The following is a 22,649-nucleotide window of genomic DNA, read 5'->3' on the forward strand; positions in this document are numbered from 1 at the left end:
TGCAAAACTTCGGCCAATAATGTAATATAAAATGAATGTTATTGAAAGTAAATATTTATGTTCTAAACTTTAAAATTGTTACTTTTCAAAATATACATTAAACTCAAATATCTTTAGTCGAAATTAAAGTACTTGTTTTGATAATTTTAAATATCGGTATAAGAAACTTGAACAACGTAACTTGTTGCAAATTTATTACAATAAGATATAGAGTAAAGCTTGAACAAACCCGAACTTTATGCTTAAGCGATTATCAGTGATTTTTTTGCCACAATCCGACCGTGAAAGAAGCATATGAATGAAGAACAAGTTGAGCCAACAATTGAGTTCATTTCAGTTTCAAGATCGGACAATCTTTGTAATAGTAAGTCAGAATGTGTGAGCTCTCTTGTGAGTAGACACTTTACAACTTGTAAGACAAAAGTTTGGCTACGAAGTAACTGGAAGTTTGCCTCAACGAGAAAAGCTGAAGGTTTAAAAATAATCTTAGAAAAAAATCCAAAATTGAACCATAAAAAAAAAAAAAAAACAGTTTCCTTAGTCCCTTCACTTAAATAAGTATTTTTTTTTAGGTATCTTGCTCTTAACCATTAAACGCTGTTCTAATAAACGTGAACAACGTAACTTGATGCAAAACTTTGTCACAATAACATATAGAGCAAAGCTTGAACAAAATGTCAACGGTCAGGTTAATTAAGATTTGTAGGCTACAAAAGAATCTTTATTCGATTGAATTAAACTGTTGTCTGACAGCAGGCGAGAAGAGAGTCAATAAAATTAAAACAATGTAAAATAATCACTGTGCTCTCTACTGATGCACTCACACTTGTTCCAACTGCGCTGAAACAGTAGCAGCTAATTATTTACTAGGTTAGTGGCAGTTAATATATTTTGCCGGTGATTTACTGAAAGACTAATACATCGCGATGTAAGAAGGTTATTCAGTTAATGAATTGTTGATACTGAAGCACGCTTGTTACATTCATCACGATTTGACGAGCGTCTGTCCAAAACTTGGAAATTGCAAACTATATGACAGTGTAGGAGGGTGAGGAGAGAAAGACCATGGAGGAGGAAAAGTGTGTGCCAAATTTTATCTTTATGGGAAATTGAGGGGTTAATAACAAGTTTTAGGGGCTGCAACCCAATTTAATCCCCTATTCGCGTCTAATCTTAATGAAAGTGCTTTATGTTTCCTATTTAAACCATCAGGAATACATGTGCCAATTTTAAACTTTCCGTAATATCGGAGAATTTAAGAATTAGTGATTAGTGACTGAGAGCTTTGCCTTTGATATATATTGACTTTTTGTTTTATATTATTTAGATATTTATAATAAATTATTGCGCTAAAGCTATAGAGCTGTCTTGAATTTATTAAATAACGCCTCTTTAATTTCTTCCATCGCTAATTTGGACGACAAATTCAAAGGTTACATATCTGAATTTTGAAGGCTTTTGAAGAAAGATACTCCCCTAACAAGAATTGTTACTTCTTTTTTCCACGAAGGTTCAACCATGTTTTACAAACAATGGTGATAAATAAAAAAGATAGCATAAAGTATACAAGAAGACTGGATTTATTAGCGAATATATAGCCTTCTATAGGGCAAGAACAGCCTAGTGATTCCTGAGTATTAATACAATTCCTACATTTCACGTAACACCATTTTTTGTATCCCTGATAAAGGTAAATAGAAAAATTGATGCTCTGGATATCTAAAAAGGCTGTGGACCGGATGGTATCCTGCCTATAGCAATGAGATTACAATGAGACCTTCTTTGTGAGCAATGAGCACATATTTTCAATCTTACAGTTATATTCAGTCTTCAACAAGGTATATTTTCTACTTTATTGAAAGCAGTGGTGTAATACCCATTTTCAAAAATGGTGATCGCAGCTTAGTCGATAATTATCGACCAATAACCATCCAATCGCCAGTTGCGAAGATATTTGAGTCGATTGTCCTTGACAGACTAAAGTAGTCTGCAGATGGATGCAATTTACTTAGACTTCAGACGAAATCTGCCACTCTCTAACTCAAAACTGAAGACTTATGGCATTATGAACCACCTAGTAACAGCAAATTAACAGGCTAGAATATACTGTCCGTTTCTCAAGTAGGTTTCTGAATACTTCGAAATATCTTCCGGGGTTCCTCAGGTTTCGCTGACTCTTTATTCTTCAACATATTTTTAATTATGTAGGAGAAGGTATTGAATACAATTACTTGCTTTTCGCAGATGACGTGCAATTATTTGGAATAATCAATGATATAGAGGATAGTACCCTCTCTGCAACGTTCGCTTGATGGTGTAAGTAGTTGGTGTGATGCCAATTTGATGCAACGTAAAGTGCATGGTTATATCTTTCTTTAGAGGAAGGACCTTGCTTGAAGAAAATTACCACATTCATGGGACCCAACTGCTATGAAGTGATTAAGGAGTGTACATTAACACGCTTCTAACTCCTGACAATCACATCGACGACATATGTGGCAGAGCAAGCAGATTGCTAGGTCTTCTATCTCGAGCTGCTAAGAGTGGACCTTTTGCAATTCTTTATAAAACCATTCTGCACCCGATTCTCGAGTATGATTCAATCGCATGGCAGCCTTTTTGTACTCCTATCATATGGCAAGACTAAAAGGATTGCATTGAATATGTATGTCTTATGATTTATTAAGATTTATTTATGATTTATGCTTTTTGGTAAAACTCCTAGAATGGTTTTCTAGGATGTACCAGGGTGATCTGAGGGTACAGATTCCCCGTTGAATATCTAATTGAGAGTGTTGATTTAGCCTTTATTTATAAACTCATGAATGGAGTTGTTGTCCCGATTTACTGGCCAAGATTCAGCTGAGGATACCTAGTCGTAGTAGATCTATTGAACTATTCGTAAATCGATCTCATCCAAGACATTATTTGAAATTTGTCCCCATTGCCAGACTGGATCGCTTAGGTAACAATCTCACTGCAGAACTTGATTTCTTTCACGACAGCCTGAAAACAGTAAAAATAAGATTTATCAGCGTCATTTGACGGCGCGCGGCGTTTCTCATTCACCCATCCAGTCATTGTAACCCAGATGTAGTATTTATCCATTTTTGATTAACGCATGCATTATCTTTATAATCTTATCTTGATAATATTTATGATAATGAACTGCTTAAAATTTTATTACAGTTTTTATAAGTGTTTTGAAGCCCCTAGTTACATTTTTTGATCGCTAAGTTATTATTGTTAACCTTTAAGAATTATAGTAAACTATCTATTAAAATTAATTATATAAATTTTTTATGTAGAATAGAATATTCCAATTTTTATGTTATTCTAGATTGAAAATGTTTACTGATTTTGTTGTTTTCTTTATAGCTTACTTGTTGCTTTTGATCAAATCAGTATTATTGTTATTATTTAATTTATATAGGTGTAAGCATAATGGATTATTACTTATTATGTGCAATATTATTTATTAAGTAGAAGAATTTTAGTTGAGAGAAATAAATAACTACTGAATATGCGGTTCTTCAATTATGTAATTCTGGCTATAGTATCTTCAACTTATTTGTTTAATAGTAGTATTACGTCTGTTACTAGTTTTATTTTTAATATTATAATTTATTATTATCATTTATAAATTTTATCACGGTTAATTCATGTTTATAGGTTGTTAATATTTGATGAACTTGATAACCTATTAATATTTAGTATGCCATCTTGATGATATGAATTACTGTATTGTTATTGAAACGTGTTTAAAATGAGTTTATTTTGAATAATTATAAATAAATATGCGTATTAGAACGCTTTGGTATGATTTTTTTTTTGTATAGATTTTTTGAATCAGGTTGGAGGTCTCGAAATCTAACGTTACCGATTTTGTTCTCACTCACTGGGCAATAGCAAATCTCTGAAAAAGTTCTGCTACTTCCCCCTCCAAGTTTTGGGATTTTATGGTCTACCTGAAAGTGCACAGAATTTCTTTTTAATTCAGTAAATATTTTTTAACTCACGATAATGGGAAATTAAACTATACAAATTCTCATTACTGCGAAAAAACGTCTATTTTAAACTATTTTTCATGACCTTTAAAAAGAAAATTTAAAGTTCATCATAAAGGTTATAGATTTCATCACACTTTACCCTCAAATTGATCGTCTTTGTGAAACAAGTAACACTGGTGAGTCAACAAAACAAAGGTTGGAAGTTTGCAATCGAAAATAAATATTTTGTTCTGAAAACAAAACTTTTTGAACTGATATTTCACGTCAAAACCACGTGAAAGTAGTCAATATGACAAGAGTTTATCTGATAAGTCTACATATACTAAAACGTTTATTTATTCTTCTTCTATTTTCAACTTAATTCTGATATACATTATTCTTTCAAAACTTAAGTAGAGTTTTCAAAAATAATAGGAAATGGAGTTTTCCTTTCCTCTAATTACTGTACATATTTTCTTACCTCATATACAATGTTAAATAATAATATGTGTATTTTAATATAGTATCAAACATGACTAGCACACATTGAAAAGCACTACTTCATTAGCACAATTAATTACAACATCAGAGGATTACGAGCCACAAGCCACGATTATGTAACATGTAGAGTTAATTAATGTTTCTAAGTGTAAACATTACAAAATATGCAAAAGGTAGGTAATTTGAAAAAATAGGAACGTTTTTGCATCTTCATGAATCAGCTCTCCATTTTATAAATTATATTTTAATTCCTAAGGTTTTGAATACATCAAGACACAATGGGTTAATAAAAATTTAAAAGCTAACTAGGATGGTTTTAATAATAGAATACAATTATATCTTTATAATTATTTAAATAGTACTTTTATAGTTTTGTATTATTTATCACATAACTATGAAAACAACAATTCATTACTTTTTCTCATTAATTGCAAACACTCCAGGTGCAGTCTTCTGAGTCCATGAAGATTTTTAATTTTTAATACAAAACTTAGCCTTTTTGTACTAAGAGGACATACACAGCCTCTAGAAATTATAGGCTTAAGCGTTAGCGAAGCCTGTCATTTAGTTTATACACATAACTAGGCTACTGTAGGAAGAGTTTCATTCAATTCGAATACTAAGTTAAGCTGTATTTCACCTTTTACTTACTGCAGCGTCTAAAATCTGGCAGTCAAGTCAATCTAATTCCATAGCTACGCTACGTTATGTGTAGAAAACTTGGTTGCTCCACCATGCTGTAAGATTGTGTCTGAAACATAGTAGTGCCCCTAAAGAGACAATGAGAATATCTATTCACCTGGACTACGCTAGATAGCTTCTGAGTAACCAATCTGAGCTCCTTTATAGTCTGGATGTTTCTGATATCGAAACGATGTAAGAGAGTTCTTTTTGACCATCTTCGTCGACGACTTTTCGTGGATCTCCTCAAGTGGGCATGAGCCTTACAATGCAGAAATCAATCTTTACTAGACACTTAAAGGAAAGGTGAAATGGAGCATAACTCAATATTCGTAATGTATTTCCGTCTGTCTGCTTGTCTGCTTAATATCTTACCTTAATTATAAAAGAATATCTGCTTTAATTGAGGTCACTGAAAAGTATATTATTTCTCTTTAAAGACATTTTTGTTTTTTTATTTTACTTTTTGCTTGTTTGGTTTATATTAAACTTTAGTTTATAATTTTACACTTTTAGTTTCACTTTACTGAGCATTTGCGATAGATTTCATTATGCTTCTTCTAAAGCGATTATGTATCGAAAACGCAAGTTCGTTGACCTTACAGGCCATGTAATCCCATTATACTTTTCATTGTTTTGAGTAAACGTGTAAAAGAGAAATTTGTACATTTGGCATCGCCATATGTTAAAAATGTATAATACAAACGTTTCAAGGATTGTAATCTATCCGCTTCGTCAGGTGGGGAAGGCATTAATAATATAGTATCCCACTGTAGCCTGTGCTGGTGTTATGTGTGATTGTGATTTCGTACTCGTGAATTGTGGTCGGGACTTCCATCCTGTGCAGTAACAACAAAAGGACTGGACTCTAAGTAGCTTTTGGATATGTTTGAACCCTTTATTTTCTTCTTTCCGTTCTTTGTTTTTGTATTAATACTTCCCCTAAATGACGTAAGGGATATATTCTAATCCTTGAAGCGTTATGTTATACCTTTGTAACATATAACGATGTCAAATGTCCGGAATTCTGTTATCCTTTCAAACCTTTCATCATCAATAACAAACTGTAAACAAATAAATTTGTATTTTATCAACTTAAAAAATTATAATTGAGAATGTAGTGATATTGAAATTAGACTATAAGAATGACAATGTTCTATGTATTCTAGTTGAAAGTTAAGGGAAACTATGAAGTAACAAAGTAAAGTGGTGGCGAGGTAGTCTGCTTTAATCTGAGTAATGATGCGGTAGTCGCGGCGGGACTATAGTAGTAATTTAAAATATGTTGTACACTTTGTTAAATTCATAACACTAGCATATTCATGTTGCGGCTCTGCCCTCTGCGGTTTTAACAGAAGATAAGATCCTTGTCTGGATACTTAGATCACGATACTCATAAATATTTTCAATAATGTCCGTAAAAATACCATCTCGGTAACTTAACTCGTTTCATTTCATTAGAACAAGAACTGGCAACCAACAAGAACACCACCGTATACTCTTATTCCATTAGCATCCCCGAATCAGTGTGACCAATGAGTTAATCCCCATCTCATAAAATACCAGAGCATCAGACCTTAAATCGCGTGGAGTAACAGTCATCGAATAACGAACACTCTTATTACATATATATATATATATATATATATACACATATATATATATATATATACATATATATATATATATATATATACACATATATATATATATATATACATATATATATAATTACATATATATATATATATATATATATATATATATATATATATATATCCACACCCAAACGTCTTTCATTGAATTACATTAATCATATGAATAAATGATTTATTTCCATCAGCATCATACAACAGAAATTGCAAATAAAAAACCTGGAAATTGACTGGCCACGTAACCAGTAGTGTGGCCAGTTTTATAAGGCATAGATAAAAATACAATAATATTTTTTTTTCAGTCTAGCACATAAAGTTTAAATATTCAAGAAAGACACTCTCTGCAATGTTTATGATTTCAAGTTATGATTTCAATGTTTATGATTAAGTCATGATTTCAAACTTTAAACTAGACTACTTAAATATTGTAATAACTATTCAATAATTATAACTGTGAAAAGGTTTTTCAAATGTGCGTTAACATTAATTTATGAATATATTGTATGCTATGGAAAAAATTAAACTATATTAACTAATTACATGGTTCAAAAATTCTACATCTTGTTTAGTCATTAGCCAACTTTTCAACAGTGAACAAAATTCCCTAAGTCTAATGCTCTGTCCTTATATAATAAGGGACTTGATTAAAATATTTAGGTGCAAGGTAATTATAGGAATGCCTAAAAATGGATTTGTTTACTTTAATTAGTCTAACATTACCTGCAGAACAGCTCCTAGTATTATAGTGATATATTAAATTATTTTCTTTATTGCCACTTCTCCTGTAGAACAGACTTAAAACTTTAAACACGAAAATATGACGGAAAGGTAGTATATTTAACGTTTGGTATAATGGAAAGGAGGGTGGAATGGAGGAGGTGTTCTGTTTTTTTAAAATAATACGTAAAATATAATTTTGAGAGATTCGTAATTTATCGATCAGAGTTTTAAATGTGCCTCCAAAGCAGACGATACCATATTGTATACGTGAGTGAATTAAAGCAAAATACAACGATCTTAACAATGAAGTTTCACAGAAATGTCTTAAAAAATAAAAAGTTCGAATAGATGATTTTATTTTCCTGTGTAGAGATAATATATGTTCGTCCCATTTAAGTTTGTTATCAAAAATAATTCCCAAATATTTAATGCTTTTCACACATTGGATTGTTCCACAGTTACAAACAAGTAAATCACAATTAGTGGAATGGAACTTTATCTCAAAAGGTAAATCGCCACCACCTGGATCAAAAAGTTTTATTCTTTTCGATTTCGTTTTATTAACATTTACTTGCATTTTATTAAAATTGCACCAATCCCTTAATAATTTTAAATCATTATTTATGTAATTATCTAACAGTGTTAATTGCTTATCATTGTAAAACAGTACAACATCATCGGCAAATGCAGATATATTTCCCCTCCAACCAATCTTCAATAAGTCATTAATAAAGACCAGGAACAAAGTTGCTGAGAGCACTGATCCTTGCGGAACGCCAACTTTAATCTCTTGTTGAGAACTGTAGCAATTATTTATTTTTACTTGTTGTTTACTGTTAGTCAAAAAGCTTCTAAACCAATCCAAAGCCACACCCCGAATTCCTGTCGTTTCTAGTTTAGATAAAAGAATTTCGTGATTTACAAAATCAAAGGCTTTTTTAAAATCGACAAAGATGCCTATAGTTTTATCACCAGAGTTAAAATTATTGTAAATTTGTTCAGTTGCTGAAATCAAAGCATCTTCAGTAGATTTCCCTTTTGTGAAACCAAATTGATTATCACTGAAAAAACTAAATTTATTTAAGTAGGTTAGAACTCTTTTCAACATAAGTTTTTCAAAAATCTTAGAAAAAAACTGATAACAAACTAATGGGTCTCAGATGGTCAATTTTGATAGAATTGTCTTTTTTGTGAATAGGAATGATAGTGCTGATTTTTAATTTTGACGGAAAAATCCCTTTGCTGAAACTTAAATTCACTATATAAACTAAGACTGGTGCTATTACTTCAATTATGTTTTTCAGTAAACAAACACTAAATTGATCGAAACCAGTCGATTTTTTATTCTTTAAATTTTTGACAATTTGTAGTAGTTCCTGTGTAGTGACAGGACTAATGAAAAACGAGTGCGGGTAAGTGACGCGCGCCTGATGGACAGAGCCGACAGTTTGCGTACTCTGTATATCGATAAGTTGTTATTGATTACCTCGGCCACCGCAAGAGACTCAGTCACTATCTCTCCGTTATCTAACTCGAACTTTTGTACGCTCTTATTGATTGCAGAACCAGTTACCTCATTTATTACTTTCCATTGCATGGATGGGTCACAATTACAGTTCTCTATTTGTTTTTTAAAGTGTTGATATTTAGCTCTGTCTATTTCAAGTTTAAGTCTTTACAAAATTTATTTATAATAACATAAGAAATTTTGGTCATATGGCCTCCTTTTAGATATTTTATAAAGTTTCTTTCTTTTACTTATCTGATTTAATACATTCACCGTTATCCATGGACTTCTTAATTTAGCTTTAAATATCCTATTACTATAATCTCTTGTCGTACTACTTTCATTGATAATATTGGTAAGGATGTCACAAAATGTATTATAAATACTATCAACATCATCATTCAAATATATAATGTTCCAGTCAACAAAATTTAATTTAGATTTAACTAATTCAAAACTAATAGTAGTTTTTCCGTGACACAAGCGTATTTATATTTATATTTCTATTTATTTTACTTGTACTTGCAAACCTAAGTCCCAACAAACAATGATCAGTCAAACCAAGGTCAAACACAGCAGAGCTATAATTATTTATGTATCTATTTCTTATAAAAATATGGTCTATACAAGATTAGGTGTTTTTAGTTATTCTAGTTGGTGAATTAATTAGGGATACAAATCCATTATTAGATAGAAGATTATTATAATTTTGTGATTCAGAGGTATCTACTAACAAATTTAAGTTAACATCTCCAATTAAAATAACATTATTTGGTAATTTATTAAGAAGCTGTGTTAATTCGACTAAAAACTGATTTACTGAATAAAATTGAAATCTATACAAACACAATAATTTAAAGTAAGTATTATTAATTTTGATGTCAAGAAGTAAAGCATCAGCTGTGACCATATCTAGATGAAGTTGATTAACGTTGAATGCGCAGTCAATAAAACAAACAATACCACCTGCTCTGTACCGATCATTGCATTTAGCGAAAGCTCTGAAACCTGCTATATTGTACAATTGTAATTCGTCAGAACTTATCCATATTTCACTTAAAATTACAAAGTGGGGCATTTCTTTAATATTATTAAGTTCTACAATAAAGCTATTAAAATTACTCCTCAAACTTCTTATATTGGTATAAACAAGGTTAAAATCGTCTTTAAATCTTACTGGACAGAAAAAGTCATTTAAGTTAACATTATCGGGCATATATCAAACAACAATACACAAATATCTACAGATTATATAATGAAAACAGAAAAACACAACACAGTCTACCCACTCAAGAAATCTACTTATATGTACTGTCATACTACTTAATCTTAACAAAATCATCACAACTGTTTATTTTTATACATTTTCTCTCCAGCCGATTTCCTTATAAAAAATTTCCCATCTCTGACCCATACGTAGGCATAGCCAGCCTCCTTGGCCTTTTGTTTGAGTTTAGCTAAAAGTAGTTTATTAGCAGGCGAAAGATGTTCGTTGATGTAAACTTTTTGCGAACGTAACGATGGATTTACTTGGTTAGCAGTTTCTTCTCCCGGAATTTTGTGGGAATGATATCCCTGGTGGACCTGCTTGAGAATTGTACCACGATCGAGGGGTTGCGATCTTGTTTGAAGGAAGGAATCCTATGGGCGGCAGCGATCTGGTTCTCTTGAATTTCCACCCCTAAAGCTACTCCTACGTTCTTGACGATAGCACAGATGTTCTCCTGGGCTGTTACAGGAATTCCATTAACTTCTATATTATTCCTACGCGAGTATTACTCGAGTGAACGAACTCTCTCCCTCAGGTCGTCAACCTCAGCAGTCAGACCATCATTCTTGATACGAACTTCGATATTTTCTTTCTTCACCGCTGCCAGTTCTTTTTTTATGTCTTCCATAAGACAGTTGGAGGTGTCTAATTTATCCGAGATAAATTTCACAGCTGCAGAAAGTTCAGCCATTTCAGCTCTATTGGGTTTAAGGTCACCGAAAAATTCGCTCTTAAAATCCTGCATAATCTTAAACAAGAAATCCTTGGTCGATTCTTCAGACGCACAACTATCATCACTTTGTAAGGACGAAGATCGGCAGATTTTACATTTCCAATCTCGACCGGATCGCGTTTTTTGTTCGCAACATCATCTTTAATACACGCTAAGTGGAACAAACTGCCACACGATCCGCTGCACCTTGTAATATCACCTTTAGCACTATCACACGATTTGCTACAAACACCACAGAGAGACATAATTAATTCAGAATTTACACATATACATTAAAAATAATAAGTTATATAGTTTGACAACGTGTTCGGGCAAGTAATGGAGTGCGAGTATGCAGCGATAAGGCGGAGCGTCTTATCAGCTCGGATTGCCGTGCTAGACTGAACAAGGAACAGGTTACCTTGAACAGGTCTATACATTTACACTTGTATTTTGAGTAGTCACAAAAACGACTTTGTGACGTAATTGTAAATAAACTCCCCTCCAAAAAACTCCAATTAGGATTTGAAGAATCCGTCTTCCAGAAATTTCATCCTTAACTGTTAAATGTTCCCAAGCAAACCTGAACCATTCAAATAAATCCACTTGCATTCATTTCCCATCCCAGGGGTTTTAAATCGGTTTCAGTATAGTTATTTCCTTACAGTAACTTTCTAAACTGTTTATAAAATAAAAAAAAACGCATATAAATAGTGTAAAATGTACCCCTAACTATTTAAACTGTAATACCGCTAAAATGTGTAACACATTATTTGCGTGGGAATGGTGCATTTATAAATTGGTGCACAATTATTCTCTGTATTCGCCCAAGGCTGTTTTAAAAATAGATATAGCCAATTATTACATGAAAAAAGATATCGTTCAAAGTGTGAGTTATGAAAGGCTAGTTCGAGCCAGTGGCCGTTTGAGTAATAATGCGGTCATCAAGCTTGGTTTTAACGCATATTGTAAAATATTTATCTCAGCAGGTACATTTGCTGAGTAATCCTGTTCTCATTAAGAACAAGCTCTTAAGTGAAAGTACTGTTTACTCTAGTTGAAATTCCGGGAAGAGGGAGGATAAGTTAATGGCGAGTAAGTTATGACAGGCCAGTCCTCTTTTGTATTAATGCGGTCACCGAGCTCAGCAGTTATGTTCACTTTAAAATATTTACAGTATCTCAGCAGGTACATTTGCTGAGTAATCCTGTTCTCATTAAGAACAAGCTCTTAAGTGAAAGTACTGTTCACTCTAGTTGAAATTCCGGGGAGAGCGAGGATAAGTTAATGGCGAGTAAGTTATGACAGGCCAGTCCTCTTTTGTATTAATGCGGTCACCGAGCTCAGCAGTAATGTTCACTTTAAAATATTTACAGTATCTCAGCAGGTACATTTGCTGAGTAATCCTGTTCTCATTAAGAACAAGCTCTTAAGTGAAAGTACTGTTCACTCTAGTTGAAATTCCGGGGAGAGCGAGGATAAGTTAATGGCGAGTAAGTTATGACAGGCCAGTCCTCTTTAGTAATAATGCGGTCACCGAGCTCAGCAGTTATGTTCACTTTAAAATATTTACAGTATCTCAGCAGGTACATTTGATGAACAATTCTGTTCTCATTATGAAACGCTGTTGTCAAACAATTACTTAAAACAATAAATAAGGTTCTGAATTATCTGGAATTGTTTATAACCATATTACATAGTTTCCAAATTTATCAACCGAACAAAAATTTTGACTTTTAGGATTATAATAATTTATAATAGAACCAAAGACCTTAAAGTAATGATAATGTTGCAGCACAGATAAGAACTTTTTAAAATTTACTTAGTCCGTATATTATAGTTTTTACATAGTCCGTATATTATAGTTTAATATACACAAAATTGTGTACAATAATAGTAATAATTTACTGATGATATTAAAATTTCATTTGTATCTAGATTGTTAATAACAAAAAGATTTAACAAAAATCATTCGCCCAAGGCGTTTTCCCGTCCACTTTGAAGACAGCAAAAGTTATTCCAATTTTTAAAAAGGACGATCCTTATGTCGCAAGTAACTATCGTCCAATTTCCATTCTTCCGGTCTTCAGCAAAATTTTCGAAAAAGCCTTCCTTCGACGATTAGAAGATTTCTTCAATCGCTTTGAAGTTATTTGTAATGAACAATTTGGATTTAGAAAAAACAAATCGACTATTGATGCTGGCACGAGTCTCATTGATTCTGTTGCCGATGGTTTGGAGAGGCGGGAACATGTGCTTAGCATATTTCTTCTCAAAGGCCTTTGACTGTGTGCATCATGAAATACTGTTGCACCAGTTATGCAAAAACAGCGGTGTTTCGCAGTTCAAGCGGTGTTCGTGGTTTGCCTCACAAATGGCTCTCGTCATACCTAAATGATAGAGAGCAGTGTGTGCAGATCCCGAATACCCTCTCAGGAAAAGTTAAAATGCCCTATGGAGTCCCACAGGGATCGATTCTAGGGCCTGTCCTTTTTCTCGTCTACGTCAACAGATTGAGTTCATCAATCCATAATGGAAAGATGATTCAGTATGCTGACGATACGACTCTCTGCATTAGGTCAAAAACCAAACCAGATCTTGAAATCAAAGCCTTTGAAGAACTCAAACTCATGCATTGATAATTTTTTCAATATCAATTTGAAAACAAATTGTTCTAAAACAAGCGTGATTAATTTCTGTTTTCGGCAACATGAAAACGAAATCCGACCAATTGTGATGGTGGATGAAACCATAATAGAAGGAGAAGAATCCACCAAGTTTCTTGGGATGCACCTTGATCGAGGGCTGACATGGGACGATCACATTGAGAGTGTCTGTTCAAAGGTTGCTTCTGGCATTTATGTCTTACGCAATTTGGGCAAAATTCTGTTCATTGGATATTCTGAAGACAGCTTACTTTGGCCTAATACATCCACATTTAGCTTATGGTCTAAGATTGTGGGGTGGCTGTTCTAGATACAAATTTAATAAAGTGTTTAGAATGCAAAAGAAAGCTGTCAGAATCATTTAAAAATTAAATCAGAGAGAGTCGTGTAAATTAGCCTTCGGGGAGCTTGGATTACTGACTTTGCCTAGCCTCTACATTCAAGACGTCGTGCTATACTGCCGATTCAAGTGCGTCTCACTTCGGGGGTAGCGATGTACACCAATACGGAACTAGAGGCCGGGACAACTTTCGTATGGCACAGCACAGAACTACTGTTTTTGAACGCTTGCCATCTCAGGTTGGTGTAAGGCTAATCAATAGGCTCCCTGAAGAGATCAAACGCGTCAATAACCACAAACAATTTAAATCTCGATTAAAACACTTCTTAGTGTCCAAAGCATTTTACTCAGTTGACGAGTTTGCGATGGGTTGCTGGGATAGTCTTCACTAACATTAAAAAAAATTCCAACTTCCCTTCTGATATCCAAGAAAATTTTGCCACTATCGAGAAAACGGCGGCAGGTGGGCACATACCCAAAAAGTAATTTTTATTTTAAATTTACTTATCTATTATTTTTACTTAGAATTAAAATTAATTGTGTTAGTTATTAGATTAGGACTTTTATTTATATATGACGCTTGCAATATAATTATTGTTAATTGTTTCCTGTAACAAAGAATATTATTATTATATTCATTTTTAAAATAATTACATATATTTTATTAAAAGTAACAGATATAAAAGTAGCCTTACTAACTTTTAAATTGAAATACCCTAAAATATTAATAATCTATACGCATGTTTAAATAATTTATAATTAACTACTTTACGTCGAAATTGTGAAGTATTAAAGTATACTACGTCTTTTTAACACTGTCAGCATGAAAGGAGACTAAGATTTATTGTAAGCAATGTTACATCCATCGAACTACCCGAAACAATCAGGTCCACAGTCGAACCATAGAGGAGGACAGAGAGATAGGATCCCCTACATCAAGTTATGATGATCGTGAATAATTTGAACAAATAGCGAGCGCCACATTGTCAGCTATGGGGTTTATCCATATTTCTATTACTTCTTCATTTCAGTTTTAATGTTTTACTAGTAGTTTTTACAAATAATTTTTTGAAAATCATTGACGCCATTAGCATACTTTGTTTAAATGGCTTGCCATTCAAGCATGATAAGTGATAGTCACTGAAAATATATTCCAATCTCTTGATCAATTTTAGATGTAAGTTTAAAGATGGAGCTCTAGAGTCGGAGGGTGAAACTGTTTTTATAAATACCTCTGAAATATCATGAATTTCTCTCCAATATTTCATGATATTTCATTTAATATCCATTTAAGCTATAGCTATTTCATTGACAATAGAACTATTTTAAGCTAGTGTAGAAATCCTTAGTCTAAATTGAGACTAACGAATTTCAATTATACAACTAGCTTTTAATTTAACAAAAATATGATATAATAAAATGATTGCATTGTCTGTAATTGATTAAACTTCCAACAAAGACAAACAAAGACAAAGGAAAGCCTCTGCACTTAGCGTGACATTTATAAAGTGTAACCGACTTTGACAGATGAATAAAAAAAATACTATCTCTTGTTTAAATGTGTTTAAATTATTACTCTTGAGTTTGACACATTTACCATGACTGTGTTTTGATTCTTAATACATAAAACAGTCGTACATGTGCACAGCCTTGAATGATGCTAGAAGAAAAATTATTCATTCAAAAAGGAACTAAAATCAATTTATCTAAAATACTAAAATCAAAGCAGTTAATACGTTGGATTGGAATTAGAATCAGGTAACAGAATCTTTACTGAGAGTCATTTATCTTTGAATTAGAATAATGTCTTTCGTTCGTAAAAGCCCCACTTATTCTTTAATTTTAGTAATAAATATGTTCGTTACAATTAAGTAAAATAATCCTCATATTCGTGTACAAAGTTTTTTTAACTTCCAATTAATTTAATATTCTAATAGACAATTAAAATTAACTGAAATTATCAACACTTCAGTCATAATAAGATGCTTGATATTTTACGGTATCACTAGTTATGGATATTAAAACTTTTCTCGATCTATAATTTGTGGTATTTTTATAATTAAACACTCCAAGAACTCGAATTATATTTTTAATGATTTTTAAAAACTGTTATTCTTCTTACAAGGAATTAACAATACATATTTAATTGTGTAAATTTGAAAGTGAACTGGCTGGAGCCTTAAGAAATCACAAATTATCCATAAAAATAAAGCTACCGTGGTCAACAATAACGGATAAATGGAGCAGAAAGATATTGAATCCATCGAAGAAATATCTGAGAATACATTATTTGTACGTTACACTTCTCGATATCTGTGGCACAAATGTAATGACTTTTACTTACATTGTTATGAATATCACGATATAATATGCTGCTCCCATTTAGTATTTGAACTATAAATCTTTAAAAACGCGTATTATGTATTGGAAAGATATTTGATTAATATATCTAAAAATATTTGTTGAATCCAGAATTTTAATACGTAAAACACGAGCTGGGAAATGATCACCCTGTCAATTGGTGGAATTTTCATTAATAATTGAGCTACCGCAATTGATTTAATAGGAACAGTTCCACTCTTCAACTTGGATTTCGGTCACAACAGATAGTAATTGCTTGTTTACTTTACTTACTTGTTTTCGTGATATAACTTATGTTTATTATCAGCTCAACCTCTTTTGGGCTCTTTATTTGTCTTGACCATCTATTTCGTTGCTGTTTTTAAGTAAACAATATACTTTATAACTACTTAAGTAAACGGACTATAAAACTTAAGCTCTGTGGCAGTTACCGGAAGTAAAGTCGCTCTTTACTGCCGCCGTGGTTTCCGGTATTCCCGAGAGAGCAGAGTCCGCTAAGAGCGTTTCCGGCACATAACAAGCCCCACGAGCCTGTAAAGTTAGACTTTGTAGCCTCTGAGAAGCTGTCTTTATTTGACGGACTTAAAAGGAAACAATCTTCCCTTATGATTTCACCTTAAACACATTGCAAACTGTCGTATTGCATATACATTTGTTCAAATCCAGTACAATAATGTCAAATACTAATGAGCCAAGTTCCTAGATAATACTGAAACAGCCGTACAGCTATTTACGTCATAAAACAAAAACTTTTACCTTTGTGTAATACAGTCATCATACCAGTGACTGATAAAAATGATCAAGAAATATTACAAATACCATTATCCTAATATAATTTAATTTTGCTTCACAATTCTAAGATTCGACCAAAGAATATAGTAAAACGGTATAGTATCCAAAATGTGAGATGAACTCCATGCCCGTATATTCTTGAATAAAATATTCAAATGTTTAGAAATTAACAGTTTTTCAATGATTTATGTTACAAAATATTCGCTCGGCGAAAACGGCTATCTACTGGGACCTTTTACCCATGATTGTATTAGTTACAGAAGATAAATCATTCATGTGAACTAGGTTTGCAGAGGTCCGGGGTATTATTTTAATTAGTTCTGAGGTGTAACGATTGTTCTGCGCCATGTGACATTGATGTTGCCATTCAAATCGTTTTTACTTGCGATATTTGAGCCTCTCACCCTACAGAGGGTAGTTCGAGCTTCATTAAATAACATTTAGGTTCATAAAAACTAAGCATTGTTAGATATTTATGTTGATGTAACCAGACTTTTTCCTCACCCTGTATTATTTACAATACTTGATAAGCCGTTACTAACAGCTTTGATTGTATTAGTTACACAAATGTAGTAGTTATAGTAGTCACAACTATTAGTGACAACTCGCGTTTTCTGTTTTAAAAAGAATTAAAATCGTTATATGTGTTGAATAACGATCAGTCAGTTCAAGTACTGTCTTTACCAATTTGAGTTGGCAATGTTTACCCTTATTAAAAGAATTGTCATAAGATGATTATTTGTTCATATGACTTATGAAATATTTTAAATAAATTATAATATTCAAATAATATTCTCGATAAAGCTAAAGAAGGAATAAACAATGTACCCATTTGTTTACAAGTTATATTCAGAAAATATAACATAAAGTATTCAATACTGAAATATTACAAAGGATTTACCAAACTCTACTGTTATGATACGACTATAAAATCCCAAACGTCTTCTTCGGAAAACTGCAGAAGGGTACGTGGTTATAAAAATACATAAAATTGTAGTGTTATGCTCTGAGATAAAGATTTCTTCAATGTACCTTTTATTAAATCTGAATATATGAACTTAGTTTCTCACTTATCTTAACATTTTCGTACAATATGCCACATCTTACAAATTAAAGTTATTTATAACAATCTGAATAAGAGTGAGCTTGTTAAATTGTTTTCGCCAAAACTGGGCATGAGTCTTGTATTGAGATATTACAATTTATGCCCGTACTATCCCTTTTTAGCAACCTAAATGCAAAGAATAAGTCTCCTCTGCTCACCCTCTGTTTCTATCCCTATGTTGAGTTTAGCAGTTTACCTAAGTTACACTAAATTCTATAAACTAGGTTTCTCTGATGTCGAAACAGTGTAAATAGTTCATTTGAGCTTCTTTTCAGCCGAATAATTTTGTATATCTTTTCAGAGGAACGTGACTCCAAATTCCAGGAGTCAAGCTTGTGACAGTCGGGATTTCACACGATGCTCTAAGTGGAAGGTGAACTGGAGCTTTACATTCATATTGAACCAACCCTTCCCACCATAGCTACGATAGTAAGATATACGGTCTTCCCTATTGTAACTGTACAAAGGACAACTCCAGGAAACGGCTCTAATCCCCTTCCTTACAATTTCCGAGTACCCAGTCACCCCGGTAACCACATAGACCCTCAAGAGTTAAGGCGAGTATATGTTTTTCTCAACTAAATTTCCATGAGAAAGAAGCCTAAACTAACATTTTCATATAGACAAACCTGAATCTTGAAAAACAACGTTACGTAGAAAAAGATAAATATGTGCCATTTCTGACAATAAAGAACGTTGTTGAGTTTTGTAACAAAAATGGTTTTCATTTATTTCTATCATGATTTTAAAAGGAGCCTCTATCTTTAGTGTAAAAAATGAAATAAACCCCCTTTTTTAATTTATAAAAATTTAAACTTGTAATAAAAATTAATTATGTACTTTAATTACTTAAGGGTATAAATATAAGTCTATTTATATTTTAAAATACTATTTAAATGTTTCCACCAGAATCGTTTAAGGTTGAATTTAAATTGATCAATATCTTTGTTTTACTTGTTACCCTTTATTGTTTTAATCCTTTAAATAGTATAGGTACATTTAGATACATCATCTTGTCTGTCTACTCTCAACTGTGTGGAACACACTGTATGTAATATCAAATAAAGAGTTAATCATATTTGATGTATAATCTTTAATGAAATACAAATACAATATAAATACAAATACAAATACAATACAAATACAAATACAAATACGGGCTTTGTATCTTTAATGAAATCAATGATGCTTTATAAAGAAATTTTTAAAGATATATTTATCTAAAGATTACCATATTAATAGAAACAACGAAACCGCGGGTGACATAGCTTTTGAAGGGAGCAATCCGGTTTTCAGCAAGGGGTTTCCTCCCCAGGTACCATAAGGTGCACGTGCTAGAGCTGCGTTAGCACGTTTTGACAAAAGTGTACAGCCATCATGTTCTTATGTAAGTCCAAAATGTAAAATTTCTCAGTCAGTAGAGAAAACTCCAAAGTAGTAATTTGTCTGAAATTCGTTCGGCACAGCTGTTACTCCCTCGAGTCATTACGTTTAGAAAAACCCACTGCGCTTCGGCTCCCTTGAGAAATTTGCCTGCTTATACTAAAAGCTGATTTGACATTGTTTTGTCTCTTCAGACACAGATAGACAGCAGATTTCAGCTGTCACTGTGTCACAACATACTCTGCTGAATACTGCGCTCTCTCTTCTAGTACTATCGCAGTCAGTGCAGGAGTCTAAACTCTAACTCTACTACTAAAACTTTTCTGACTAAGACGATGTGATAGACTACAACTTGTCTACCTCTTCAGGAATGATAATGTATTTCCTCTTAGCGTGTACTATAGATAGTAATATAACAGTCTGGTAAGTATTGTACAGATTCTGATAATAACAGACCCAAAAAAGCTGTCTATGATAACATAAAGTAACACATAGAACGACTTGAATTAAAACCATTTTTTAAAAATTAAATTTTAATTGAAAAATTTAACCACGTCTGGCAATGTGATGCTCTATACGTGCTTATTTTACATGTCAACATTACACACGTTACAGTGCTCGAAACTTAACGACAGTTACACCAAAATGGATTACTTTGACATTATTTAATAACTAAGTAAATAACCTGAACTAAATAAAATAAATGTTATAAACTCGTCTGGTATACAATAAACTGTTGTATTCAAAATACTAGGAGGACGGAATTAAAAGAAATATTTCTTAAAATTTTTTTACTTGTTGTGCATTTTTATTTCAAACTGTTAAGTAATATTGTTGAAAGAAAAATAAAGTAATGTCTTATTATACCAAGTGAAGTTAGGGCTAAGAATCCCTCACTAACACTTAACCTGGGACTAACGCCTTAAGGATGACTTCTGATTCCAACACTATTAAGCAAGGCGACCGGACTGCTTGCAAGGATAGGTTCATTCAGTGGTTCAGGATCACAAAGAGCAGCCACTCTCGACGTTGCTTGATTCGGCTATCTTGCGATAACCACCGTACCCGCTACACTGCGCCATCGCTTAAAAAAGCTCTAGTAATAACATGTATAATAAAATATTTTTCTCAACCCATTTAATTTTATTTTGTGTTGTAATCGTTATGCCGTTCTAAGAATCGTATTATAGAAGTAACACATTTTATTTTCTCATAAATACAATAATTACAATTCTCGCACAAAAAAATGCGAATTGACAGTCGCAAACATAAAATATCTCATAAGATTGCAAATTGTTGTAGATACGAATTTTATGATTTTCTGTGAAATGATTGTGTGAACTGAGTGAATCATTTTTATTGAAGACGCGCATTATGAATCTTTATTATTGAAGATATTATTATTATGATAATGATGATAGGGTGTGTAATGCAATAAGAGACTTTTTATAACGCTTTTGTAAAACAATGCTATATATTTCAACTTAAGTGGTGACAAGTAATAAAATGAACGTGGCTTCTTCCAAACAAATGTTATCAAACAATATTTGTTTTTGTATATATCAACTCGTATTACAAAAGTATCAGCATTTGCCGTCCATTACAGTAATTAAAAGAGAATTCGTCACAACGATGATTTAAAAATCCACTGAAAGCTTTATATGCCGTTATTCGCTGAGCGGCAATCAAATATCGAATGTTGGAGAGAAATCTTAGTTATTTCACTGATACTTATATAAAATATTTCACTCTTTAACTCCAGGATCTAAAATCTCTGTTCTATAAACTTAAATGTACAATGGCTCAGAATATCGGAATATCTTTCAGTCACTGTGCCTTATCTCAAGAGTGTCTAAAATGTAATTTAAAAGTAATATGCACTTGGTGTGTTTCTATTTTCAATAAGAAATTGCGTATGAAACCGCAATTAATTAATTACTAATACCGACTGCGAAAAATTTCCAAGCTGTTGGAATCAAAGTGCAAACTAACAGGTCAACATTAATTGTGATAGGGATTTACAGGTCTCCCAGTGGAAATGAAGATAAGTTTTTTTTTTAAATTCGAAGCGTTACTCACTGACCTGACTAACCATCAACACGAATACGTCTTGATGGGCGATCTCAACGTGGATGCGATAGACAGTAACCATCCATCCACCAAGCAGCTAATCGATCTGCTGAGGTCATTTGGCTTTGAACTGTTGGCCAAAACTCCAACGAGAGTGACGGCTAAAACACAGTCGGCTATTAATAACATCATCACGAACATTGAAAATGTCACAGTGTATGTGGTCAACACAGCTATCTCGGACCACTATGGCCAAGAGGCTGTCATTAGTGGAAAACGAATCGCGAGAGAACCAAAAAGTATAAAAACAATAAGAGACAAAAGGCCAGAAAATATCGCTCTCATTTCCTAATAAAAGTGGAATTTTCCTAAATTTCTCACACCCCGTCGTAGAGCAGGAGCAAACTTTCAATGAACGTTTGAATTTCCATCTCAACAACTGTTGCCCTACAAAAAAAACTATCTAAGTTTGTCAAAAGAAGGTAAATAATACTTGAGTCACCTAAGGTATTCTGGTTTCGAGAGGAAAATTTTTCTCCGAAATAAACAAAAAAAACAGCCAATGAACAGTTCAATTTTTAAAAATTATAAAACAATTTACAGAAAGGTGATCTAAGCTGCAAAAGCGCATGATGTCTCAAAATCAATTATTTTTTCAAAAAACGTTTCAAAACCATGCATGGGACATCATTAACAATAAACATCAAGAATTCAAGTAAATCACATTCAAAATTGAGGACACACTTGTGAGTTGGACACACTTCTAGGGTTGCCGACGAGTTTAATGGATTTTTGCATCCTTTGCTTACGGACGGGGCCCTCGTCAATCACTGCCACAGGGGAATCCCACGCGTAGACAGTCCAACAGCCTGAATGGCTCTGACTCCCGTAGTTGAG

General features: G+C 32.7%; 1 protein-coding gene across 1 annotated transcript in view; it reads left to right on the top strand.

Moving 5' to 3' along the window:
• Window positions 1-21,795: 21,795 nt before the first annotated feature.
• LOC124370692 overlaps window positions 21,796-22,649 on the top strand; it is a gene marked incomplete at its 3' end in the record, with an annotated part of 34,455 nt that continues 33,601 nt past the window's right edge. Inside the window, exon 1 of the mRNA XM_046828978.1 lies at window positions 21,796-21,906. Within this exon, the coding sequence (XP_046684934.1) occupies window positions 21,796-21,906 (111 nt within the window). The remainder of the gene's footprint in view (window positions 21,907-22,649) is intronic.

This window comes from Homalodisca vitripennis, unplaced genomic scaffold (genome assembly GCF_021130785.1).
Source record: "Homalodisca vitripennis isolate AUS2020 unplaced genomic scaffold, UT_GWSS_2.1 ScUCBcl_441;HRSCAF=2454, whole genome shotgun sequence".
In the NCBI taxonomy this organism is placed as follows: Eukaryota; Metazoa; Arthropoda; class Insecta; order Hemiptera; family Cicadellidae; genus Homalodisca; species Homalodisca vitripennis.